Raw genomic sequence first — 26,724 nt, 5'->3', positions numbered from 1 at the left:
AGGCTCTCAAAAACCTCAGTGTTTGCAGCAGTAACAAATCCTTTTTTGCTCACATTTCATTGATTTCTGCAGTATTTTATTAAACTCTGCAATTACAATAACTGGTACAACCGGCATTTGTAGGGTTGGGAGCAGACGCAGTGGTCATTTGGTCAGCTTTTGAGTTGACAGAAGAAACACAGTGCGGGACTGCAGAGCCCAGCCTGCTGGCTCCAGGCATGCAGTGGGCATGCAGTGCCCGGCTCCTCAGTAGTAATAATGATGTTCCTGGACAGGGGTGATGAGGAAGGCCCTGGGCCCCTTCGGTCTTCATCTAGTTCCTACTTCTGCACTGCTAGAGTCTTGGCTGACTGAGCCCCTCAGTGGGAGCGGGGACAGCCAATTCTCTAGTACTCCATTGTGGAGCCCAGCCAGCTGGCTCAGGCCATGCATTCCATATTGTCTGACAGAACGAACAGGGAGACAGCAGATCCATGGCTGGTGGGAAGCCTGTAGAGGTGGTTTTGGAGTGACCTCATTTATGTGGTTCTTGGAGGGCAACATGCAGTTTCATTCTAAGCAGTAAGCAGAAAAGACTCACACATGAATGTGGCTTTGCTCTGCCTGGTTCAGCTTCCAATGTACTTATTTCTCGACATACAGCACTTAATGCAGGGCTCACTGTCTTATGTTTACACCTGCCTGTGTCCCCTCATCTCACCGTAAGCTTCCCAAAGGCGGGAATATTCTCTTTCCCGTTTTTTTTCAACTCCAGCATTTTCAGTGAGGCTGGACACATTCTAACAGCTGGAAAATAAATTTTGAAGTTAATTGCTCAATAAACTTATTTTCTCATGGCGGGATCTATAGATCTGTAATATTAAGTTATATGATGCACATAAAACCTCTCTGGTTTAGAGCACATCCTCCTTCAGCTTTATTGGAAGTTACTAGGTAGAGGAAGCGCCGAAAGTAGTTGGATATCTTGTGTCTTGATGCTCCTGCTGTTCCTCCTCCTTCAATATTTTGGCACGTCCATCAAATTGTCCAATCTTCCTAGTTACGTTAACCAGTTTAACTTACTGGATTGTTTTCCCCACTGCCTCTCCCTTTTATTTAACACATTCAGAAGGAGGAGGCAATGTTTCCACGTGTGGCTAGGGGCCATTCCGGCCCCACACCTTACGCCACTCCTTGCTTTATTGCTGCTGTTCACAGTCAGCCTGGCTTCCTGCCGAGAGAGCGTGAAGTGAGGGGAGCGCAGGGTGGCAGGTGAGCATCTCCAGGCCACCTGCCCATCCTGGGAGCTGAAGGTTGCTCCTGGCAGCAGCATTTCCCAAACACCCACCAGACATCTCAGAGCTTTCAGATGGCGTCTTAGTCAGCTTAGGCTGCCAAGACAAAGCACCACCGTGTGGGGTGGCTGCAGCAATGGGCGGTTATCACCCTCAGTCCTGGAGGCTGGAAGGCTGAAATGAGGGTGTCTGCAGGGTTGGATTCTCCTGAGAGCTTTCTCATTGGCTTGTAGGTGGCTATTTTCTCCCTGTGCCCTCACATGGCTGCCCCTCTATGTGTGTCTGTGTCCTAATCTCCTCTTCTTTTTTTTTTTTTTTTGAGACGGACTCTCGTTCTGTCACCCGGGCTGGAGTGCAGTGGTGCGATCTTGGCTCACTGCAAGCTCCGCCTCCCAGGTTCACACCATTCTCCTGCCTCAGCCTCCCGAGTAGCTGGGACTACAGGCGCCCACCACCATGCACGGCTAATTTTTTGTATTTTTAGTAGAGACGGGGTTTCACCGCGTTAGCCAGGATAATCTCTTCTTTTTATAAAGACACCACTCATACTGGATTAGGGCCACCCTAATGGTGTCATTTTAACTTAATCGTTTCTTTAAAGATCCTGTTTCCAAACTGTCACCCTCTGAGGTCCTGGGCGCTAGGACTTCAACATATGGATGTTTGTGGGAATGCATTTCATTCATTAACAGATGACACCAGGCATTTTGTCAGTCTCCAATGGGGAGGAGGACGGTGCTACCTTTGCCAGATATGGTGGGTAATAAATCATAAACTTGAAGTTATGGTCTTGATTATGGAACAGATGAGTCCTCTCTTCCACTGCCCCTCCTTCATTAATCAATCAGTTTATAAATATTTATGTCCTGGGGAACCTCTGATGCACCAGGCACTGGGCCCTGTGTGGGGATGTGGAGGCCTGCCGTGGTTCTCTTGTGGGGGAATTTACATTCTAGGACACTCCAGTGGCATAGTCCACTTGGGGCCTGAGACTGACCTGGGAGGGGATGAAGGTGCTTGCAGAGAGGGTTGGAGGTGCCGTTTTCTGCTCTGCTCTGTTCTGTGGGACACTGGTTTCATAACTATCCAGACACTTCAAGTCCCTTTACCTTTGACAAGATAGTTTCTTTTTTGGAAAGGGGATAAAATATGCTTAAATAGAAAAAGATGGAATGGGTTTCATGTTTTGTATGTTTCCTCTTCTCTAGGATGATGCATGTGGTCCTGGAAGTCACAGCACTTTCTAGAGGAAGTCCTAGCGATGTGGACCCCAAGGCACATGGCATCTCTGGGTGTTTATCCCGAGGCAGCCACTAAGGATGTTAACATTTTAAACTATAGAATGTTTCTCATAGCCTCATTCATAAGAGTGGGAAATTGGAGACCAAAAAACATGCTGTTAAAGGGGGATTCGGTTCATCTGGACAATTGAGTACTATGCCGCTGTTAAAAATTGCAGTGCAGAAGAAAATATAGTGATATGGACATAAAGCACCATTTGGCTTTTAAATAAGTATGGGCGGAAGAAAGTCGCCCATACTTATTTAGGGGTCCATCCTATTTGGCTAAAGTTGGTTATCTTGGGGTATGGGAGGGAGGGAGAGGCTGATTCTGTCTGCTTCTTTTTGTATATGTCTACTTTCTGAATTTTCTGTAACAAAGTAACTTTTATCATAAGAATGAAAGCAGGTGGTACTTGTTATTTAAAAAGCTGGTTCTCAGAGCTAGCCTCTCAAGGGCAGTGAGGCCCTGCTCTTCAGCCACAGGGGTCTACACAGGCTCCTCAGATGGCCTGGGGCCTGCATGCCTGGGGTCTGACTCCCAAGCTGCAAGCTTGAATCTGCGGGAAGGGACTGCTTGTTCCTCACGCAGAAGGCTTCGTCTGCGGTTGGCTTCTGCTCACAGGAGGCGGCTGGAGCAGCCCCATTTTTCACAGGTCATCCCAGCGCAGCCTGATTTTATTTCATCTTGTTTTATATTACATTTTATTATATTATCATTTTCAGATCCAATTTGTACAGGACATCTAATCTCTCTGAGATAGAAATGAGGGGGAAAAAAGCCTGGGGCATCCAGGAGGCACAGCCGTTCTAAACGTGAGCCACTGACTCATGAGGCACTTCCAGATGGAAGCCTCAGAGGTTAGAGGACACATCTGTCCCCGTCTTTAAAAGGGAAATGGATGCCCTGTGCTCAGCTAGTGAAGCTGCCCTTTGGCAGAGCCCCAGGTGACTGTCCCATGGCCTGTGTGTGGGAGTTGGGAGGAGCCGTGGGCCTTGGCCTAGAACACTGATCCTGGGCAGATGTGGCCTTAGCTGACTAACCAGATGACCTTGGACGGGCCAGTTAGATACCAAGGACATTATTTCCTCACCTGTAAGAAATTGAGTAAGATGACCCATGTTTCTGTGTAGTGTAAACTTCATGTATGTGGCATATTGACATTATTTTGGCATGAGACATATTGTCTCAATAGATTTTAGAATTGACCTGAGCAGATATACTTCCTTTTTGGTGCCTCAGACTATGTCCTCTTCCCAGAGTCTCCTGATAGACTCAAGCTTCTGCTTGTGAGCTGCTAGGAACAAGTGCAGGGTGCACCTCAGGATAGTGCTGGGTCCCTGTCATTGTCCCCCTTTTTACAGATGAGGACACTGAGGCGACAGGGCTCACTGACTATCCGGAGTACCCTGTCTGTAGGGCAGAGCTAGGATTTGAGTCGGGCTCCCTGCCTCCAAGTCCTTTCCCATGGTCCTTCAACTGTAATACGCTCTGCGGATGGCGGAGGATGGATGGAGGGCACCATAGTGTGTAGTGGTTGGAGGGGACTGATTTGGAGCTCTATAGAAATAGGCAGCATTCTAGGTGCTTGAGTGGCAGGAAACCATGGTCGTGGTGGGTTTTTGATAGCTTGGGTTTCAGAAGTGGTAACGAAGTTAATTTAGTGGAGAAAGTGGGAAGATGAAAGGGAGAGTGATTAGGAGGAGTGGCCTCTTGGAGGCTGTTGAAGCTATTCGGAGTGACAAGGGCCTGTCTCTGAGATAGGTTGCCTATCCATGACATGTGTGTGGAAGTGGGGAGGAGCTGTAGGCCCTGGCCTAGAGCACTGATCCTGGCCATATGTGGCTTCTGCTGACTAACCAGATGACCTTGGACAGGTCAATTAGATATCAAGGACATCATTTCCACACCTGTAGAAAGAGAACATTTTAGTGAGGAATTGAGTAAGATCACTCACACATCCCCACTCCGTCTTCAGGGGAATTACCCAGCTAGCTTAGAATGAATCACGGCGGGAGTGTTTATACCACAGGAATGGACAGAGGATACATCGAGGTGGTTGCCTCTCCCCTCCCCTCCCCTCCCCTCCCCTCCCCTCCCCTCCCTTCCCCTCCCCTTTACCAGCACACCTCCAGGGAGAATGATATGGGAAGAATTGAGCCCACATTGAATATTTTAAAAGACATTTATAAAGAGAGGTTATCATTTTCTTAAAAGAAAGGGGTAAGGTAGGGAGGAAGTTACTATGATACTGAATTGTCCTACACAATGAGAGTCCTTGGAAGACAGTCTTGTTAATGTCATTCACTAATACTCATAACCTTCAAAAGGGCTGAGAAACACTCGAGGAAGAAGAGCTGAAAGCATCCTTAAGGAATGGGGACCTGTTGTTGCCCAGTTGGTTCTCACTCTTGGAGCTCCAGATGTGGAGGGAGTTGGCTGAGGTGAGCAGCAGGTGTGGGGCAGTGAATGTCTCATGGGCTGTGTTTTGTGTGTGCTTGCCAGGCCTGCACCTGTACGTGCTGGTCCTTGCACGTTCCCTGTTGCTGTCTCAGCATCATTTACCTCCTCAGCTTCAGGGGACCTGGTTCTGTTGGCCTTGTCTTCCTTCTCCTCACATCCTGAATGGATGCCCTCCTGGCCTCCATTGACTGCCCCAATAGTAATGATGTAACATAGTAGTAAAAGCTGGCACGTGTCGAGCATGTGTGGTGTTCCAGGCACAGTATTAAGCATTTTGCATGCTCACCTTGCTTGATCTTCCTAGAACTCTGCATTATGTGCCATTTCCACCCCCATTCCCCAGGTAGGGAATCTGAGGCTTCTAGAGGACGAATATCAGGGGGTTGCTGGTGAATGTTTAATAGAGGCTTTCCAGGTAAAAGCTCGGTCGGCAGTGTTTGCTGATTTCTTTGGTATAAATACTCCCCCCATTGCTGATTTCAACCTCCAACCTGATGTCTGGGAAGTGCACCCTGGGCTCCTGGAGCCTGCTGGAGCCACTCCTGATGCCACTAACAGATGAGGTCCAGGTCAGCAGCTGTCTGCTCTTGGGCCTGACATTTCCACCTATCTCGTCACTGCCCAGTGTTCCCCTTATATTAATCTTGCTGCTGCTACCACTAAACCTTGTTAAAAACATTGGGATTGTGTCACTCCCCTATGCAGAAACTTCTGACACCTTTCATCATCATGGATTTATCACCTGGCATTTGGGCTCCTTGAGCCCGGACTTAAGCCTCTTTCTCATGCATCCTGTGAGCATGGTGTGTGTCACTCCTGGCTGCCCCCACCCACTACATGCAGTGTGTCTCCATTTCTCTGCCCAGACTCTGTCCTCTGAAGGAATTTGCTCCTCCTGCCCCGCCTCTGCCACAGGCGCTCACTTTGTATCAGTTGCTTTCTAGCCATCCTGGCCTATCCCAAGAGCTGCCCTGATGGATCTGCAAAGTGGCCATGGTTTCTAGAGCTGGAGACGAGCTCTTCCTCTCCCAGGTGCCCATCACCGCCACCTCTGGCACTGCCTTCTCTCTCCTTTATGGGGTCTTAAATGTGTACTTATCCAGCACCTCCAGGACAGGATTCTCATCCATTCAGTTTTCAGTCCATCCTGGTCTTTCCCTTCTGTCACACCTGCATTCTCCCTGCAGTGCCTGAAATGGGCTGGCCCTCCTGCAAATACGTGTTTGCATTCGTGGATATGAAAGGGAAGCAGGGCTGCTCAGAGCCCTCTCTGCTTGTTCTTTCCCGGGTTATCCATATGAATCTGATTATTGCAGGATAAACTCCAGATTAAGGCTGCTCTGTCAGTGTCAGTGCAATTCATTAGCTCTTCATTCTAAAGCAAAAGCCCTACTGTGCCCTTCTGGGTGTGGAGGCAGGTATGGTCGTGGCCTGAGTTGGGGTGATCCTCTCAGCATTCTCTGGGCAGCCCCTTTGCCCATCAGAGTTTGCCAGGCTGGGGTGGGTGAATTAGGCCCTTCCCTCAGCCTTGCAAACATTGAGCTATTGTATAGAACCAGCTGGCTGCAGGGCCAGGGACCTCTCTCTGTGGCCCATGGTGGCCAGCATCTGTGGGTCTTGCCCCCCTCAGCACCGCCGACGTCCCATGTGGACAGGACCAGGTGTCTGTATGCTGGGGGTTTGGTGGGGCTGTCCATGGGATGCCTGTGCTGTGCCCTGAGGGGCTGGTTTCCAGGCTCTCTGCAGGGGGATCTGTGTGAGTTTGGGTGGGACATCTAACAGGACAGAACACAGCTCTGCAGGGCACTCTCCAGAGTGGACTCAGCATACATAACCCCTCCCACCTGCTGCAGGGCACTTTCAGACTCCCAAGATGACTGACATTAACACGGGCTCATTAACAATGTTGTCACCTTCTAGAGAAGGCACTTCCCTCCCAGGCCGCCCTTGCTGACTTTCTCACCTATGGATGGGAGCCCCCTGCCTGGCTCTGCCTGGCTGGCCGCTGCCTGCGGTTGAGGACACTCCCATTGGGGGTACTTTGGGAGAGCTGGCTCTCTAGGGCTCTGCCTGTTTTCTGTCACCATGAAGTAAGGAATAAACTGGCCTGTCCTCAGGGCGCCACACCCTGCCCAGCTGTTGCCCCCCACAGCAGCCCCTCCCCATGACCTTTCCTCCATTGTAAAATGCGGGAGTGGGACTGGAAACAACACATGCAACCCTCCTCTCTCCCCCAGGGCTGGTGATGAGTGCTGCTGGCTTGGGCTTGGTGCCTTGAGGCATCTTCTTAGTCCCCACAGAGATCCTGGGAGGCTGGTGGTGCTGTCAACTCGTTTGCTCGGAGGAGTTAAAGTCCTGTTTAGTGTCTCCGGGCCTGAGGACTGTGGCCAGTAAAGGGACAGGTGGTCCTATTTTGACCCCCTGCTGTCACTGCTCTGTCTGCCCCTGCCAAATGGTGGGCAGGTGGCAGGAAGCACAGGCTGCCCTGTGGAGCTGAGCCTGGTCTGAGCAGTGCACCCCTGGCTAGTTATAAACTGGGGCCCCCCATTTGTGTTCAGCCTGGAAGGAGACACCACGTGGTTTCCAGTGGAACGGGCGCCCCCAGAACACCCTGCCCACTGATAGGGTTACACTGGGGGCCCAATGAGGCCCTCCCCACCTCCCCTCCCTTGGTCCACTTTTCTATGTGAAGAAATGTTTTCATTATGAAATAACTGATAAAAATAAAAGAATGTAAGTGCATGTAAGATGTTACAAAAAAGCACACACAAATCTCCCTCAGTTAAAGGGACGTGACTGACCATGTAGTCATGAGATCAGTGAGATCAGTTTAAACAGCTGCCTGGGTGAGTCTAACAGCTGAGGACACGACGTGGCCTGGGCTGGCCACCCTTCCTCTTAGCTCTGAGTGCTAAGTGAGGTAATAAGCCCTCCTCAGGCAGGTCTGGGACTCTATGTCACCAAGATCTGCCGTGTATCCAGCCTCCATCTCCCGTTTTGTAACTCAGAACCTGTCTGGTGCCTCATTCCCATAATTGAGGTTTCGCTGCATACCTTTCCTTCTCTCTGGCCCGGCCACTCTGTCTTTAACCCTGTTTTTGTGCTTGTTTATTGGTTTGGTTTTTATTTTAAAAACTATTTAATTATGTTCAATTCATTCGATGAGTCATCTCAAATTCTATTTGGAATGAAGTGGAGCAAAAACAAACTAAGGAAGGAAGTGGTAAAGGAGAGAATGGGGTTGGGGGAGAGGAAGGAAAGAGGGAGGGAGGAAGGCCAGTGGGCATCAGGCATCTGTTACCTGGGATACAGAGGTGAGTAACCTGCCCTCTCAGCAACTCGAAGTAGGTTTTGTTTTTCCTGGGGGAACTTTTGAGAGGCGGTTCTCCCTAGTGGCTAGTCCCCAGGAAGGCACAGCCACTCAGCTTCCTGGTCAGAGGGTTCTCCCGGAGAGTGCTGTTCTTGTTCCTGTCCCTCAGGCCCTTGGCAGGCTGGCCCTCAGCCCCGGGCGGACATTGTCCTGTGAGCTCCGTGCCTGCATGCTCACCGTGGGGCCGGGCACACCTGCCAGCTGCTCCTGGCTGTGGTCCTGGGGATTCCCACACTCACCAGGCTCTCCCACCTGGTGGGCTATTCCAGCTGCCTCCTTTATGCCCAGAGCTGCCGAGACATTAACATGAAGAGGGGTGTGCTTGACTAAAGCAGGGGAAGGAGCGAAACGTAGGAGGAGCTGTTTCTGGAAGGGAAAAGCAGCCCTGGCCGGTGGTCCCTGCCCAGGCCCAGCACAGTAAGTTCCCAACTCCCCAGGTGCCGCCTCTTGGCTGGGCTGGCACTGGGCACTTTGTCTGTCCCTGGCCACCCTCCTCTGTGGCCTCCGGTACTGGCTGCTTTGCAGTGAAGGGGCATTTCCAAGTCATTTTTCCCCTTTCACTTCAATGCTGCAGATGTTCGGTGGGATCTTGTGTCCTAAGAACCGTCCGCCCCATCTGCCCCTTCTTGGGAAACTTATCTGTGAGAAGAGCAAAGGGGAGCTTCCGACTTCTTTGGAAATGCTGACATCTCTGTGTCCTCCCCGAGCGTTGCTTACCTCTCCCTGCTGCCAGTCTTCCTGAGATGCCTCTTTCCATATGGTTCCAAACCAGCCTGAGCTCCTGGCCAGGGAGGCAGGATCCTGTGACTATTTGGTTACAAATAAATAGAGATACAATCTTAGTCTGTTGTTTCTCATAGTTGAATGTGAAGGTAAAATGACAAGATTACTTTATTTTAGTTTCCCACCCTCCATGGGGTGTACTTTCTCTGGCAGTTCTTAATGATTGCTGCTTATGTTTAAAAGCATTAAGCAGAAAATCAAGTTGGGCAATCCTGATAATTAATTGGTTCCTGGTATTCTTGTTCTGGAAGGGAAAAAATGTCTTATTAACCCTGTGGCTTTGGGAAAATCACTTACCCTCTCTGAGCGTTGTTTCTCCTACTGTTAAATGGGCATTGTGGTCACAGTTAGTTTTGTGATCTAAGGGGGATCCCACAATGCACTTGTGGATAAAGTGCATTTCCAGGGCCTCACACAGGCCAGACACAGAAATAAGATAATGGAATAAGTAGCTAATATTTCTTTGGCACTTATTACTGGCCAGGCACTGTTCTAAGCCCTATGTTTATGTTTCCTTATTTAATCCTTCCAAGAATGCTGTTTCTGTCTCCCTTTTCCAGATGAGGAAACTGAGTCACACAGAGGGCAAGTAAATTCCCAAGATCAGATGGCTTACTCGAGCAGTAGAGCTGGCTGCCTACCCAGGCATTAGTATTCCAAAGAGTGTGCACTAAACCCCCAAATCGTATGTGCTGGATGGTGGAGGAATCAATGAAGGATGAACAAATAAATGCCTTGAAATTTGCCAACTGAATGTTGTTCAGGTTGTTGCCTTTGAAAAAGATTTTACATGTATTTATTCTCCATTTGCTTGGTGAAACAAAAACAGAATGTGCAGAGGTGTCTCAGCCCAACCTGTTTAATTGTCCCCACCTCACACATAGCCCGGCAGCTGTGATCTGTGTCTCTCGTCACCATGCCCTTCATAGTCCTGCTTCCTTGCGGATTTGTCCGTTGCTTTTGTTTCTTTTGATTTATTTATTTGTTGGAGATGGAGTCTCGCTCTGTTGCCCAAGCTGGAGTTCAGTGGCACCATCTCGGCTCACTGCAATCTCCACCTCCTGGGTTTGAGCGATTTTCCTGCCTTAGCCTCCGGAGTAACTGGGACTACAGCCACATACCACCACGCCTGGCTAATTTTTTGTATTTTTAGTAGAGACAGGATTTCGCCATGTTGGCCAGGTTGGTCTTGAACTCCTGGCCTCAAGTGATCCACTTGCCTCCACCTCCCAAAGTGCTGGGATTACAGACGTGAGCCACTGTGCCTGGCCTTTTGTTTCTTTTTACAGAGCTGTTTACATTGCTAGTTTTCAGGGCGGGTGAGGCTGCTAGGAGCAGCGCACAGGCCCTGGGGACAACCAGGGGAGCTGATATTCTCACTGCAGGCTTAGGCCTTGCTGGGATTCCTAACATGACGTCCATAAAAGGGCTTCTTTTTCTTTTTTTTCAGACAGCGTCTCAGGCTGGAGTGCAATGGCACGATCTCAGCTCATTGCAACCTCCTCCTCCCGGGTTCAAACAATCCTCCTGCCTCAGTCTCCCAAGTAGCTGGGTTTACAGGCACCTACCACCACACCTGGCTAATTTTTGTATTTTTAGTAGAGACTGGGTTTCACCACGTTGGCCAGGCTGGTCTTGAACTCCTGACCTTGTGATCCCCTGCCTTGGCCTCTCAAAGTGCTGGGATTACAGGTGTGAGCCACCATGCCCTGCCAAGGGCTTCTTTTCTTTCCTCTTCACCAAAAGCCAGTGAGGACAAGGAGAGGCAGGGAACGGGGTGCCATGTCTAACCGACCCTGGCTCAAGGATCCTGGCACTGCCCTGCACCCATATTGGCCCGTGGGTAAGCAGGAGCGAGGGCCAGTGCTAGTCACTGCTTCTTTGGCCAGCCTGGACTGTAGCTAGAGGCCTGGCAGATAGTGGAGACCTGCTTTCTGCCAGTGGTCAGAGCCCCCCTGGGAAGAGGGATGGTCACCTCCACTCCAGGGTCTTGGGTCTTAGGGAGGCAGAGATGCTAAGGGGACTGCTTCTTAAAGGGTAGTCTTGGGGAATTACATGAGAAAGCACTTAAAAAATATGTATTACCGTTTTCAGTACTTGAGTAGGCACAGGATACTGAGTTCAGCTCAGTGGGTGAGAAAAATCCGTAGTTTATAGTCATGTGTATCCAAGTCACAATATTAGCTTTTACCCAGCTGTCAAGCTGATACTTAACCACATTGCTATTCTGTGGGCACTGTCTTCCTAAATAGGCCCCAGTTATTCCATGTTATAACCTTGGGAAGGAGCAGATGTCACTGCTTTTCATCCTACTCTTCTTTTAGATAAGCCTGTTAAAGTCAGTGGGTACATTTATTTTTGTTAACCCAAAACTAAAGCTAACTAGCTGTCTGTTATTGAAATCTAACAACAGCATCCTCATGCCTCTTCAGATGGCCAGATGACTCCACAGCCACTTTGGGATTAGTGGTTCATTTCTTCCTTTCTTCATTCTACAGACTGCTGTGCTGGGTGGCTATTGCGTGCAGAGTGCCACCCGAGAGGCTAGAGATACCTCTGGGAGCTAGACTGCCAGTGCCTCTGCTGGATCTGCATGGGAGGGGGCTGTAGAGCTCAGACGACAATTCACAGTTAGTTGTTTTCTTGTAGTTGTGGTCGACACAATAAAGTAGACCAGGGCTGGACGTGGTGGCTCACGCCTATAATCCCAACACTTTGGGAGGCCGAGGAGGGCAGATCACCGGAGGTCAGGAGTTCAAGACCAGCCTGGCCAACATGGTGAAACCCCATCTCTACTAAAAATACAAAAATTAGCCAGGTGTGGTGGCAGGCACCTGTAATCCCAACTACTGGAGGCTGAGGCAGGAGAATCACTTGAACCCGGCAGATGGAGGTTGCAGTGAGCCAAGATCACCCTACTGCACTCCAGCCTGGGCAACAGAGTGAGACCCTGTCTCAAACAAACAAACAAAAAAACAAACAAAAAAAAAAACAAAACAAAAAGGAGACCAAAGTAGAAAGAATATATTAATGGCATCCCGACTCAGGTCGGGTAGGGAGATCAGATTATGCTTTGCTGGAAGTTGCCATCTGAGCCAAGTGCTTTGAGAAATCACAGGAGTTAACCAGGTAAAACTGGGATACATGATGAGGAGCATTCTAAACTGTGTGTGGTATGTGCAAAGAACCTGGGGCAGGAGGAAGCAGAGCGGGTAAGGTAGGGACAGGGAGTGAGGGAGGCACACGAGGAGGCAGGGGCTGGCTCACCCAGGGCTCTGAGGACCAGGCTGAGCACCTGCCTTTCACCCCATGGCAATGGGACGTCAGTGAAGGATACTCCATTTGAAATGCCGCACTAGCATTAATTGCATGACACAGGCTTGGTTTGCTGCAGCTGAGCTCTACTCTTCGGACTGCCTTCCACCTGCAGGATACGCACCCATGCCAGGTGCACAGTGCTGAACGTCGAGCAGTGACTTCCCTGGGCAATGGAGATTCTGTACAGTTTAACTGGATGCATCGGCAACATACAGTGCAAGGCTCAGGGACAATCTGCAGTGAGCAAGGCTAGCTTGTTAGTCTCAGGCAGGCATTGGACTTTTTTGTCTTTATTCTATGAACAGCCTGACAAGGCAGACATCATTATCCCGCTCCACAGATGGGGTCACTGAGGCTCATGAGTGCCCTGGCCCAAGATTCTGTAGCTGGCAGGTGGTGTGGGACTCACACCCAGGTCTGTCTGATGCCAGATTTCATTACTATACTGTGAGGTTTTGGAAACTTTTGATTTGTTCAAACAAGCAGTCGAAGGACACAGGTTAAAAAAGAACCAAATTCTGGCTGGGTACGGTGGCTCACGCCTGTAATCCCAGCATTGGAAGCCGAGGTGGGTGGATTGCCTGAGGTCAGGACTTCGAGAGCAGCCTGGCCAACATGGTGAAACCCTGTCTCTACTAAAAATACAAAATTTATCCAGGTGTGATGGTGGGTGCTTATAATCCTAGCTACTAGGGAGGCTGAAGCAGGACAATCGCTTGAACCCAGGAGGTGGAGGTTGCAGTGAGCTGAGATTGTGCCACTCCATTCCAGCCTGGGTGGCAGAGTGAGACTCTGTCTCAAAAAAAAAAAAAAAAAAAAAAAATCAAATCCCCACCAGAGTTGGGCTCTCATTGATTACAAGCTTGTCTCGAAATTAACCTTCCTGTCAGGTGGGGGCTCCCAGATCCTCACCTGTGGAGACAAACATCAAACCAACTGGAATCCCATCCCGCCTGGGGAGGATCCCATGTCTCCCTGGGACGTCGTGGACTTCAAGGAAGCTTTGTTGCAGAGGGAATGGGGCCTGTGTCTTTCACTCTTCCCTCCTCCCTGTGCTCCCCCTCTGCATGCCCCACATGGGTGAGTGCAGAGGAGGCTGCTGGCTTTCTGGTGAGTGTGCTTACTCCTGCCCGGGTGGTGGCCATGGTGTTGATGTGACAGCCAAGGGAGCAGCTCCAGGGTTGGCTGCTCTGGAAATGTGCTTTGGCAGTGGCCTTGGGGAATCTCCAGCGGCCTTTTCAGTCCCAGCAGTCCACGGCCTCGCCTCCTTCCGCCAGGGCCCCCGGCCTCCTGCTGTCTTCTCTGCCTTCGTTAGGTGGATTTGCTTGGCTCTTCCCTCGGTCTGCTCCCAGATGTGCAGAAAGACTCTTTGAAGCTCAGGTCTTCCTTCTGATCAGGTCTGTCCTCCTGAGCAAGAAGCCACAGTTCACAGTGGAAAGCATGGTTCTCATAGAGATACTAGAGCGAGCATCACCACATGTTCTAGAGTTGTCCGCTGGTCTTGGCAAATGGCACGTGGTGGGGTGGGGCGCTGTGGGATGAGATGAGGCTTTAGGGTAGGGTCTTTAGGGTGAAGCCTAGGGTGTGCTAGGATAGCGCACTGCAGGATGGCGCCCTGCAGGAGGGCACATTGGGACCGAGAACTGTAGGGTCACTGCAGGACCATGTGCCATAGGGCCACTGTGAAAAGCAGGTTTGCCCTAGTGTGCCATGCGTGGATTGCTAACTCCAAGGTGAGATCTGGACATGAGCACACAGTCCTGGCAAGAGGAGGGAGATGAGGCTGAGGCGAGTGGAGGACCTTTCCTAAGGCTGCAGGTGCCAAGCGGTGGACCCTTAACTTGGACCCAGACTGCCTGATGTGGAGCCTGTGTGCTTTGCCATGAGGCTAGGCTGCTTTCTCCCAAAAGAGGTGTTTTTGCCTTCCTGCCGCTTAGTCTGCTCTCACCCACTGCGTGTGACACACTAGGAAGTGCTCTGTCCTGGGCAACAGAGCGAGACTCCATCTCAAAACAAACAAACAAACATATGTGGAACCAGAATGACCCTCCAGGCAGTGCATCTAATTCTTTATCTGAGGAATGCCTCTCCTCCCTTTTCACTCACTGACTCAGGGAGTCCAGGGCTGGGATGACCTCCAAGTGTTTGATCCACAGCTGTCATTTTACCAGAAGAGAAAGGGAGTTTAGTGACCTCATTGAGTCCATGGGGCCAGTTTGTCACATGGCCAGGATGAGCTCCAGGACCTGTAGAAGGAAAATGCTTCTAAAGAGCAGTCTGGCCGGGCACGGAAGCTCACGCCTGTGATCCCAGCACTCTGGGAGACTGAGGCCAGTGGATTGCTTGAGCGTCAGAGCAGCCTGGACAACATGGCGAGACCCCCATCTCTACAAAAAAAATACAAAAATTAGCCGTATTTGGTGATACATGCATGTAGTTCCAGCTTCTTGGGAGGATGAGGTGGGATGATCACTTGAGCCCAAGAAGTCACTGAGAGGCTGCAGTCAGCCGTGATCACGCCACTGCACTCCAGCCTGGGCGACAGTGAGAGCTTGACTCAAAAAAAAAAGAAAAAAAAAAAAAGCAGCCTGGAACAGGGCGGTCTTTGCAGGCTTACCTTCTGCAGGTTTAACCTTAACCACAGATTCTACCTGGGCCCCCCTTTTCCCTTTCTCTTATTTGGGTGTTGAAGGCTGTGGTAAGAGCATGCCAACAGGGACACAGGTGAGGGAGGCATGGGCTGGGCAGAGGCTGGGTGGGAGGCTTTGCTGTCTGGGTTTTTTCACCCTGGAAAACAAGAGAAAAAAAGAAGCAACTTGTGTTTCTATCTCATGGGAACTCTAATCACGAAGGGCTTGGATTTGATCGCCATCGGTGCTAGGGTCCAGAAGGAAACCACAGCTTGGGAAGGCTTCTGAGGATGTGAGCGGGCAGCTCTCTTTTCAAAACACCTAGAGAGTGGAACCCCGTCTCTACTAAAAATACAAAAAAATTAGCTGGGCGTGGTAGCAGGCACCTGTAGTCCCAGCTACTTGGGAGGCTGAGGCAGGAGAATGGCAGGAACCTGGGAGGTGGAGCTTGCAGTGAGCTGAGATCATGCCGCTGCACTCCAGCCTGGGCGACAGTAAGACTCTGTCTCAAAACAAACAAACAAACAAACAAACAAACAAACACAAAAAACACCTAGAGATAGTGAGTTTGCAACACAGATTTGCAGGACTGGTGCCTACAAGTAGAGAGAGTTTTTTAAACCTTGTATGAGGTTAGGATTTCGGGTTTCTCAGGAGCCAGGTTTAATAAACCTATAGCAAGTTAGTTTCTCAGTCATCCTACAGTCATGAAATGCATTATTGTGCACACACAGGGTTTAGATTTGTGTAACCCAAGTGTAGGTATATTGTTTACTTTCAAATAAAGACTCAAAGGGACATCATATCCCTGAGTCTCCTCTTGACAAGCACAGTATTTTGGAAACTCTTGGCAGTAGTTCCAGTTCAGTATGGGGCTTGGTTCTCATTTTAGTCCAAGTCAAAGCAGCTGAGGGGGTTCTACCCCAGTGTGTCAGGGGGACCTGTCATAGGCATGTCCTCTACTTGATTCCAGATTTAACCCCTGAATGATTCAGGGGGATTTTAGTGCACATCAGATCTCAGATGCTGACTTGGAAGTGACGGAAGGGCCATAGTTTCTCTCCCCTTTTTGGCACAGGGCTAGAACAGCTCCCCCAAGCAAGAGTCTTTTATCCTCACTGATGTTCATGTGATTCAGGGGCAGCCTGTGCAGGAGAGGGTGTGGACCACCCAAAAGCCAGGAGATGGAAGGAGAACAGAGTTTCGGCATCAGAAGGTGCTACTGCAGCTTAACTGTGGGATTCCAACACGCCCGCCCACCAAATCCTCCTTTCCTCATCACCATCCCTATGTTACCATCCTGTAACATGTAACATAGGGATGGTGATGTCTGCTTACTGGGGTTTCTGCTGGGCTCCGTGCAATGCTCTTCAGGGTTGTGCTATGGAAGCTGCTGAGCACCACATGCCTTGGAGGTGGCCAGGCCTGGGTTTGCACATCTGGAGGCATGAGGTGGACAGATGCGGGTCTGGGGCTGGGGATTCGAGTGGGTGTTGAACTCTCTGTGTTCTTGGAGGGTGGCCCTGAGATGTGCTGGGTCTCGCCTCGATTTTAAGTGGATGTAGACTTACATAGAAAATTGGGCATGTTGGGGGACGGGCTGAGTTCCTCCTTCCTACCCCTCTTCCCAATACAGAGGTTAAGGAAGGAGTGTCTCTGGGCAATGCTGGGACACTTCACAGGAACCCTGCATTTCTGAACACTTCATGGAAGCAACTTTGTGCAATTCAACACTTTTTCTGACTTTTCACCAGCTCAGGTGCTGGGGCCTCCCTGTGGTGATAGCACAGATTACAGTTTCCTCCATTGGCCTTGACCTTAGAAATTATGTAACTATTGATTTAAAAGGTTTTTTTTGTTTCTTTTTTTGGCAGTGGTTGCAATTTGTATGGTTTCCGGGTTTGAACATTGGAGTTACTGTATCAAGGCGTATAATGCTGAATTGGATTCAGAGATTATTGGATTGAGAAGATCCCGTGGGTCTGTCTGACCTGCCCTTCTCACTCTGCAGCTGAGGAAATGGGCCCTGGGTCCCGTCAGGGACAGCAGAGTCCTCATGCCTTCTGGGACCCTTCCCTCCTTCCCTCCTGCCGTCAGGGCCCTGCCTGAGGGACAGTGACACTCCTACCCCATCACGTTGGTGCCGGCAGTGAGCAGTCACGTATTTGTGTGGTTGTCATCTTGGAATGATGTGCCATGTGAAAGTTAAATAGCTTTGCCCAGTGAGTTATATAATGCTGTTTGTATGTTAAGTTGCATGCCAGGCTTTCACGGTCAAATGATAAGCGTGACATAGGGTCTGAAGCGACAGCCCACTTGTAGGAACTGGGCCAGTGTACTCCAGCATGGCATTGCAATGGGAGTCACTGTATTTTGGATGTGTGGTCTGGTCAAGATGTGGGACACATATAGTCAGATCCTGGTGGGTTCATATAAGACCCAGGACCATGGTCGGTCAAACTCCTTGCTGTTCTCCCCTGAGATGTTGGCTTATTGAACACTTTTTTGAAGTAAATGGGACCCGGGTTAAGCTGAATTTCCCTTTGATGGGATTGGTTCTATTAGGATTGCATCTGAGCTGCTTGAATTTGAGTCTTACATGTACAGGTTGTATGAATTAACCTAAACGGGTTTTTGATGTATCATTTCCTTACTTTTCGGAGACTTCATTTTAGTGCATTCAGTTTGCTTCTGGGATTGCATTCTAAATACTTTTTTTTTTTTTGTTTATTTGTTTGGGACAGAGCCTTGCTCTGTTGCCCAGGCTAGAGTGCGGTGGCACGATCTCGGCTCACTGCAACCTCCTCCTCCCAGGTTCAAGTGATTCTTGTGCCTCAGCCTCCTGAGTAGCTGGGATTACAGGTGTGCGCCACCACACAGGCTAATTTTTGTATTTTTAGTAGAGACGTCGTTTCACCATGTTGGCCAGGGTGGTCTTGAACTCCTGGCTTCAAGTGATCTGCCCACCTCGGCCTCTGAAAGTGCTGGGATTACAGGTGTGAGCCACTGTGCCCGGCCGTATTCTAAATACTTTTTATACACACTGACAAGTTGTCCTCTGAAATCTTGCATCTGTTTATATTTCACCAAAACTTTAAAAAATGTTTTCAAGATTTTTATTTTTGCTGCTCTACTAGGCAAAAGAGTAGTCTCCTGTTTTGTAGCTGTCTAGTCTGAGCTGTGAAAGGCTTTGGGTTAGGGCTTTGAGAAGATCAGAGGAACATGTTTAGAGCCTCCTGCAGCTTTGTGGGCACAGGGGATGAGCAGGGGGTGCACCTCAGAAGTCGGGGTGGGCGGGGTCTGGAGACCACGGGACTTCACTTGACCAGGTCTGCCCAGCACGGGCAGTGGCCATGCTGTGCCAGGCTGGGTTCCAAGCCATTGACAGAATTACCTCAGTGAATCCCTGGACAGCTCCATGAGACTGGCCCTGTCTGTTACTATTCTCACTTCAAAAGGCAGGAGACAAAGAAGTGGAGTGACCAAGGGGCTTGCCCAGGGAAAGCAATGAGGAGGTGGACCCAGGGCTGAGCTCACCAGCACCTTGGTGTAGAACTCAAGAGCACACCCCTAGATCCTGCCCCTGTCTTGGGAGGCTGAGACGATGATCTCTGCTGTTTTGGAATTGGTACTAGGCTTTGCATTGCTATGATTTCAGGAAAACATCTGTATTGTTGGTCTCCGAAATATACATAGAATTTGTTTTCTGTTCATTTCTTGCCAAAGGAGTCCAGGTGAGCTGCACCTGCCTGAGTGGGATCCCAGGTGTGATCGGGGGTGTTGATACCTCTGATGGTGGTGTCTGTGGGCCTGCTTTGATCGGGGAGCAGGAGGAGTGCTGGAGGCTCTGTGTCCCCCCAACTCGGGGGTCTCTGGGCTCATGTGTGCAGCATTACCTGGCTTGGGCCAGAAAGAGACTTCGAGGGAGCCCTGTAGGGGGTGTCTGGGTTTCCCCATTCACCTCTGCCATCTGACAAGATCGCTTCCCTCTTTGAGCCCCAATTTCCTCACTTCTGAAATATTGGAGAGCCTTCTTACTCATACAGTTGCTGGGCATTTTTCCTGAAATAGTAGATCTCTGTCACCATAGTATATAACAACCCTTATGCACAAGGAAGGGTTATATAACTGTAAAGTAATTATAACCCGAGTCTTTTCTCTCTGTTGAATAGGCTCTTTAAAAAAGAGTAGGTATGATTGACAATTCCTGAAAGTCACTCATTAATTGGTTCTTTCAAGTAAATAATAGCAGCCATGATAGTCATAGTGCTGGTGTCATCTGGCACCTCCCGTGTTGGATGGCAGGGCATTGTTTGCACGCCAAGTGATGCCTACCTTGCCCTGACTGGAGGGTGGCCTCACTGGCTCCTGTGGAAGCCCGTCCTGATGCTGGTTAGTGGCATTGCGTCCTCTGGTGAGCTGAAGCACACAACATGGTGTAGACCCTTCTGAGGTGATAAGGTGAGCTAGCAGTTATGATTGACTTGCAGTTTATAATTAAACTATGGGACAGCTGTCATTGTTCCCTCTCAGTGGTGTCTGTGTCATGTAGACTGGCAGGAAAGGAAACTTCAAAATGACCCTTGTTTTGTTATTTGCAGGCTCCAGGGAGTTCCACACTGTCCAGTTCTCTCTGCCATGATAAACCTCTGTGGTGAGTGTCTGTGTGGGTCATGCATTCCTGTGTCTCTGGCTGTAGGTCAGCTCTCCACAGAGGAAACTTGGGCATGGCATCATTTTATTCTGTAGAAATCATAATTTCTGTTTTGGTTGTAAACATTGCCAATCAAAGGTGATACAGGCCACGTTTTCTATCCGTTTCTAAATTCTGTGTCAGGGTCAGAAGCCCAGCTGGTAGAAACACCTGTGATTGTCTTTGAATAAATAATTGCACTGCTGAGGCCTGATTGTGCAAGTGTCACTTTTGGGGGAGACTCCAGGGTGTGCTGGCAAGAGCCCCTTTAGAGCAGATGATGGGGGCCCTGAGCCAGCATTTTCTGGAGAGGCACTCACTGTGGATCCTCATGACCGTAGGAAGCGCTTCATTTCTGTTCTAACAGTGTTCAATTTGACTTGGAATTAAATCCATGTCTGATAAATAAGGTAGAGAAAACAAAATCCTTGGGAATTGTTTGGATGCTGATTTGAACAAATCAACCTTAAAAAATAAATGTATGGGCCGGGCGCAGTAGCTCACGCTTGTAATCCCAGCACTTTGGGAGGCTGAGGTGAGGAGACCATAAGGTCAAGAGATCGAGACCATCCTGGCCACCATAGTGAAAACCCATCTCTACTAAAAATACAAAATTAGCCGGGTGTGGTAGTGCATGCCTGTAATCCCAGCTATTCGGGAGGCTGAGGCAGGAGAATCCCTTTAACCCGGGAGGCAGAGATTGCAGCAAGCCGAGATTGTGCCACTGCATTCCAGCCTGGCGACAGAGTGAGACTCTGTCTCGAAAAAGTAAAAATAAATAAAAATAAAAATAAATGTATGGTATTGGATGTTTGATGTTATTATTTCTTTTCAAGGTGTGATAATGGCATTGTAGACATTTTAATCAAAAAGTGCCCTTATCTTTTAGAAATCAATACTGCAAGATTTATAAATGAAATTACATAGTATCTGGGATTGCTTTAAAGCAATCAAAGTGGTGGAGGAGATTGCTGGGGGTATTGATGGACAAAGGTTAGCTGTGTGTCGGTAATTTTGAAGTTAGGTGATGTGGGTACATGGAGGTTTGTAAAACCATTTTATATGGTTTTGAATTTTTCTAAAATTAAAAGAAAGAGAGGAACACATAGGAGTAGTAAAAATGAAAACTCCAAAGCTGGTGGCAGCACTTTGGAGGGACTTAAGGACATGTCCTGTGGACCCATGCCTCTGGCTTTACCTCATGGGGGCACCGATTGGGTTTGACCTCATCCCCTCTCCCTGGAACCTTTTCCACCTCCTCCTGGATACCACCCTCAGCCCTAATGTTAGGAGCCCTCCTGGGAGGGGCTCAGGCCTCCCTGGGAACCACAGGGCTGGTGGAGAATCTGTGGTCTGTGGGAGGCCCTTGTCTCCAGTCACATTGGGTGCCTGGCTCCCACACTGCCAGTCCTGCCCACGTCCTCAGGCTGCTGGCCATGACATGACCATTTCTACCCTCTTCCCTCTTCCCTCCTCCACAGTCTTCATCTCACACTTGGGGACCTGCCCTGGCCACCTGGGCCCCTGGCTGGGTGGCCAGCCCCACATTCTACTCTGCATCCACCTGGCCTGTGGTTAGCTGGGTGGCGTCCCAGCGGGGCCCCATGGAGCTCTTAGCCTTCTGATAGGAGTCTGCTGAGTTGCTGCTCAGTAGATGAAAGGCCGCTTTGATTATGCCCCAGCTGGTCCCCTCTCCACGTGAGGTCCTGCCTCCTTCTTGGGCCTGCAGGGTCCTCCACGACCATAGCTGGCCACCTCACCAGCCTCATCCTTGGCCGCACCTGCCCCAGGATGCCACATACGGACACGAGGAGCTGCTTGCTGATGTTTGGCTTCTGCTCACACCATCTCCTCTTCCTCCCGGCCCCCTCCCGGTGTCCCCTCGTGCCGACCTTGATACCTCGGAGCAGGGTTGAGGCTCCCTCTCCAGGAGTCCCACCTGGAACCCTGTTCCTGCTCCCAGTGAAACCACAAAAAGTCCTTCCCGCCTTCGTGCTTTTGCATCTGAGCCCATGTGTCACTGCTCTGGGTTGCTTTCTCTTTGTGCGTTCCCTGGCTGCAGCTTGCGGTACCCTGTCATGCCCTGCTAGGAAAATTCAATCTTGTGCCCCTCCCCACACTGCCCACCGTTATGGGAACACAGCGCAGAGGCTGTGCACACTGTAAATTCCCGTAGCTGGCCGCCCAGGTGCTGGTGTGAACACCCAGGGGATGAGTGTCCGTCGTCTTCACCTTTTTCCTAGGGGATGTCTGTTGTCTCCTTACCCTGCTTCTGATCTGCCCACTGCTCTCTCGCAGGCTCGTCATCCTGAGTCCCACCATGGAGGAGGGCCATGGGCTGGACCTCACTTACATCACGGAGCGCATCATCGCCGTGTCCTTCCCCGCCGGCTGCTCCGAGGAATCCTACCTGCACAACCTGCAGGAGGTCACGCGCATGCTCAAGTCCAAGCATGGGGACAACTACCTGGTGAGAGGTGGGCAGCTCCGGGAGCCTTTGGGCAGGCTCTGCAACAGGCACTGTGTAGGGATGGGCACTCACAGAACACTGGTTTACACATGAGGGAGAAGCTCAAGGGCCTGGGCTCACACAGCTGTCCATGTCGCCCTCGTCCTGTGTCTCTCTGCTGCCACGCCTGGGGAGGAGCCTTATGTGTCTCTGTAGGTAGCTTTCAGGGACACACGACTGCTGACCACAGGGATGGCTGTTGCCTCGTCCTGCACTCATCAGTGAGGCTGGCTCCCCAGTGCCTTGGGACACGTCCCCGGCCAGCCACCCCTGCACTCCCATGCTGCATCCCTGGTATCAAAAGACAAACTTGTGACTCTCCTCCTGAGCCAGAAATTAGGAAGACAAATTAGGTGGGCACCCAAGAAACCAGGGGCTGCCCTGGAGACAAGGAGACAGCTTGATTTTCAAAACACACGTGTCGAGTTGATGGTGGAGCCACATCTGAGGAATAAATAATACAGAACAGCTTCTCACCATCTCTCACCCTCTGATTGGCCCCTTGTTTTCTGTTCCCATGGTTGGTAGCCCAGGTGGAGGCTGACTTCCTTCTGCTGTCAACAGTCACTAATGGGATTGAATGACAGCTCCCTGGCACCCTCTCTCTACCTGCCTTCTTATCTCTAGTAAGGAGGCCTCCTTATCTGTGGTAAAGCTAATCTGCCCCGCAAGCCTACAAGGTGGTCATTGTCTTCCTTGTTGGTCTGCTCCAATGACTGGGGCACCAGTGGCTGGGAGAGGTGGACCCAAGTGGCAGAGTAGGATGTGGCCTCCGTCTGATGCCAGAGCAGCCCTGGCCCGGGTGCTTCCTGTGTCCTGACCCCTCCCCAATCCTTGATTCACTCAGGCTCCTGCCTCTTTCTCGTCTTGAAGCCCATCTTGTCTGTGACCTGGCAGTGGACAGGAAGTGGTGGCCAAGCCCCATCTGATGGTGGTGCCTCTCACCAGGGGCCCTCTCCTCCCCAGGGCTTCCTCCTTCATCACTGAGGCAGTGTGCTCTGCAGGACCATGGCTCCTTCCTTTGGAAGCCACTCCCAGGCTGGTCAGCACATCCCGAGTCTCCTCTCTGGCCATCCTTCCCCTCTTCCCCAGTCCACCTTCCCCAAAGAGACCATGCAGAGGGCCTGGAGCCCTGGCCAGCACCTGTCTGTGGGGCCTTGTCAGGGCCAGAGCTCTCCCTGCAAAATGGCTATGGCAGGGATCTTTTTCTTGTGCAGGGTTAAGAAATGAACTGTGGGTCTCAAAGCAGCGCCCCCCCTTGTCATAAACAGGGCTTGCTGGGTGACCAGGACAAGCCCCCACCCTTCACTTTCCTCACATCTCTGACTCTGAAGTGAGAGGGACGTTTAGTTAATTTTTAAGGCTCCTTGTTGCTGGAACATTATTGTTATTATTTTTTTCATTTTGAACTACTGGAGTATTTAGCAAGGTTCCACAAATGGCTGTGATTTTTTCAGTGAACTTAGGCCGTGGCTCTTGGCTGGGCATGAACTCAGCCCTTTCCAGGCCTGGGGCCACCAGGCCATAGAGGAGGGACTGCCTTCCCCACCATGTGCCACCTCTCTATTGGGTCAGTTTGTGTTGTCAGGAGCAAGACCATGGAATTTATTTTATATATATAAGTATATATATTTTATATTATATATTTTTTATGTGTGTGTGTGTGTATATATATGTGTACATATATATATCCTGTATGTTGGGATATTTTGTAGCCATGAGAATTAAAAAAAAAATAGTAACACGGTAAATTGCCTGGTTTAATACTAGTTAACGAAGTAGAATATAGACTTTATGTGTAAGGGTTCTGTATGCCATCCTTATCTTATTTATTTTATTTGTTTTGTATTCTGTGACCACACACGTCTATATTTTTCAATCTTTTCTGATCCTCAGTACCTGGAAGGGAAACATCATGTAAAAATGCAGTGTGTTTTCTCCTTTCATCTCTGATGTCAAGGATTTGTCTAAAAGCTTTTTATCCCCCAATTTGTGAGTGTGAAGATTTTAGATATTTTTTTAAAAAATTAGTATTAATTAAAATTAAATAAAAATTAAAGTATTAATTTTTTAAAATATTAAAATCTATTTTACGCAAGGCATTTTTTCTCTCTTTTATAGGTATTGAATCTTTCAGAAAAGAGATATGACCTTACAAAGCTTAACCCAAAGGTATGGAGTTCATCCCTTTATATTCTGCATTTTTGAAAAATGTAAACAATGCTTATTTTGTGCAAAAATAATTTGCTACTAGTCTTTGTGGAATGTGACTTGATAAGGAGTATTAGGAATTGTTCATATCAATTGTTTTAATTACTTTTTTTTTCAGTTTGAAATAGTTAGAGATTCATAGGAAGTTGTGAAAATAATACAGAGATCTCCTGTACTTCTCACCCAGTCTTTCCGGTGGGAGACTCTTACAACACTAATAGTAAAATATCTAGGTCAGGAAGTTGGCATTGGTATAGTCCACGGACCTCACTCACATTTCCCTGGTTTCGCGTACATGTGTGTTTCTCGGCATCGTGTGTATAGATGATAAATACTACATATATATGTATAGAACAAATCTATACACGTGATGCTTCCTCCTCCCGCCTCCTGGGATCTTTCATATATACTGCATATATATATGCATGGAACAAATCTATAACAAATATATGTATAGAACAAATCTAAACTGCATCATGTGTATAGATTTGTTAAGCCACCACAAACAAGAGACAAAACATTTCCATCAGCATGGGGCTCTCTTCTCCTAGTATCTCTTTATGGTCATAGTAATCCACTCCTTTCATGATAATTTTCATTTTTTAAAAAATTGTTAAAATTTTTTCAAATTTTACTTTAAGTTCTGGGACACAGGTGCAGAACGTGCAGGTTTGTTATATAGATATACATGTGTCATGGTGATTTGCTGCACCTATCAACCTGTCATCTAGGTTTTAAGCTCCTCACGCATTAGGTATTTGTCCTAATGCTCTCATTCCCCTTGCCCCTCACCCTTCATGATCATTTTCAATAGCAAAGCTTGGGATAATTTTAAGACTCAGTCAACATAAGTTGTGGTAATATGTGTATGTATATTCTATATGTTGAAATATTTTGCAGCCATTAGAGTAACAGAGCGGAAACATGATAAGTTGCCTATTTTAATACTAGTTATCAATAGTAGAGTATAGAATTTATGTATAATGGTATCTCAATTATGCTAAATGTATATGGAAAAGAGACTAAGGGATTCATGAAAACATTGCAGTGGTTATCTTTGAGTGGTGGCAGCGGTAGTGACTTTTCCTACTTCCTGGCAGTTTTCTGAAATTTCCAACAATCTTACACTATTTCTACGACTTTCATCGTAAGATAGAGCCCCTTGTCCTCACCCTACTGACAAAAGGAAATCAAAGGAAAAGCAACACCCCCATGTGGCCACAGGCCACTGTGGACTTCTGTGTGCCTCAGGATGCTCAGAGCTGCAGTTCTGTACCGAGTCACTGTGTCTTTAGCACATGGTGGTGATTTTCTTTGTCCAAGCACCAAACTTAATCAGGGTTTTGAAGGTGCTTCCTCCTTAAGTCCTGCCTTTCCAGGAGATTGTCTCTGAGGTGTTGTCTGCACAGTGTGGGAGATGGCTGGCTGCACTCTCCAAACTGGGATTTTAACCCGAGTGGGGAGATTTTGGCAGCAGCTTGGGCCTAGGACTGCTGTTTGAGATCTCACTGGACTGCAGCCCTCTTCACACAACCTGCACCATCGGCAACTCAAAGACCTTTCTAGAATTGTCACCCCAGCTGCAGAAGAGCAGATGAGCCCCTAGAGGAAGAGGCATCACGTGGGCAGTATAATGCTTTATTTTTTCTTCCCAGTGAAGGAAGTTGGTCCTCGTGCTCACTGAGTTTTAGGAAAGGGTCACCCAGCATGTTCTTTACTCCCAAATGAAATGTATCGATGATGAAAGAAGTCATTGTGAGATGGCCTCAGAAGGTTTCAGGAAATGGAAACTGAGGGAGCTCCCCTCTCTTGTTGCACATCATGGATGTGGGCTGGCCGGAGCTCCACGCACTGCCCCTGGATAAGATGTGTACCATATGCAAGGCACAGGAGTCCTGGCTGAACAGCAACCCCCAGCATGTGGTCGTCATTCACTGCAGGGTGAGCGCACCCCCTCTCACATTTGGGGGTCTGGCTAGGCTTTAGCCTTTGGAGTTGAGATGGAGACAACTGCTGCATATGAGCACATTTCCGCTTTGAGCTGGTGTGATGCGCTCCTTATGGGTTTGTCTTTAGGTTTTCCTACTTGCTCTTAAAGAAGGAAACAAAGAGTTATCACACCTCCCCAAGTTTGGCCTTAGAATTTATAGGATTGTGGTCCCTGAATGTGTAGCTGGACATTTGAAACTATT

At 49.1% G+C, this 26,724-nt stretch overlaps 1 protein-coding gene across 1 annotated transcript in view; it reads left to right on the top strand.

The window, feature by feature from the left end:
* Positions 1 to 26,724, top strand: part of LOC129051270 (tensin-3-like) — a 252,609-nt gene that overhangs the window by 87,271 nt on the left and 138,614 nt on the right. The window contains exons 4-7 of the mRNA XM_063718537.1: positions 19,721 to 19,773; positions 22,111 to 22,282; positions 24,443 to 24,493; positions 26,351 to 26,473. Of these exons, the coding sequence (XP_063574607.1) occupies positions 19,721 to 19,773; positions 22,111 to 22,282; positions 24,443 to 24,493; positions 26,351 to 26,473 (399 nt within the window). The remainder of the gene's footprint in view (positions 1 to 19,720; positions 19,774 to 22,110; positions 22,283 to 24,442; positions 24,494 to 26,350; positions 26,474 to 26,724) is intronic.

Source organism: Pongo abelii, chromosome 19 (assembly GCF_028885655.2).
Source record: "Pongo abelii isolate AG06213 chromosome 19, NHGRI_mPonAbe1-v2.0_pri, whole genome shotgun sequence".
Lineage (NCBI taxonomy): Eukaryota > Metazoa > Chordata > Mammalia > Primates > Hominidae > Pongo > Pongo abelii.
This window is presented reverse-complemented; position numbering and strand designations above follow the sequence as displayed.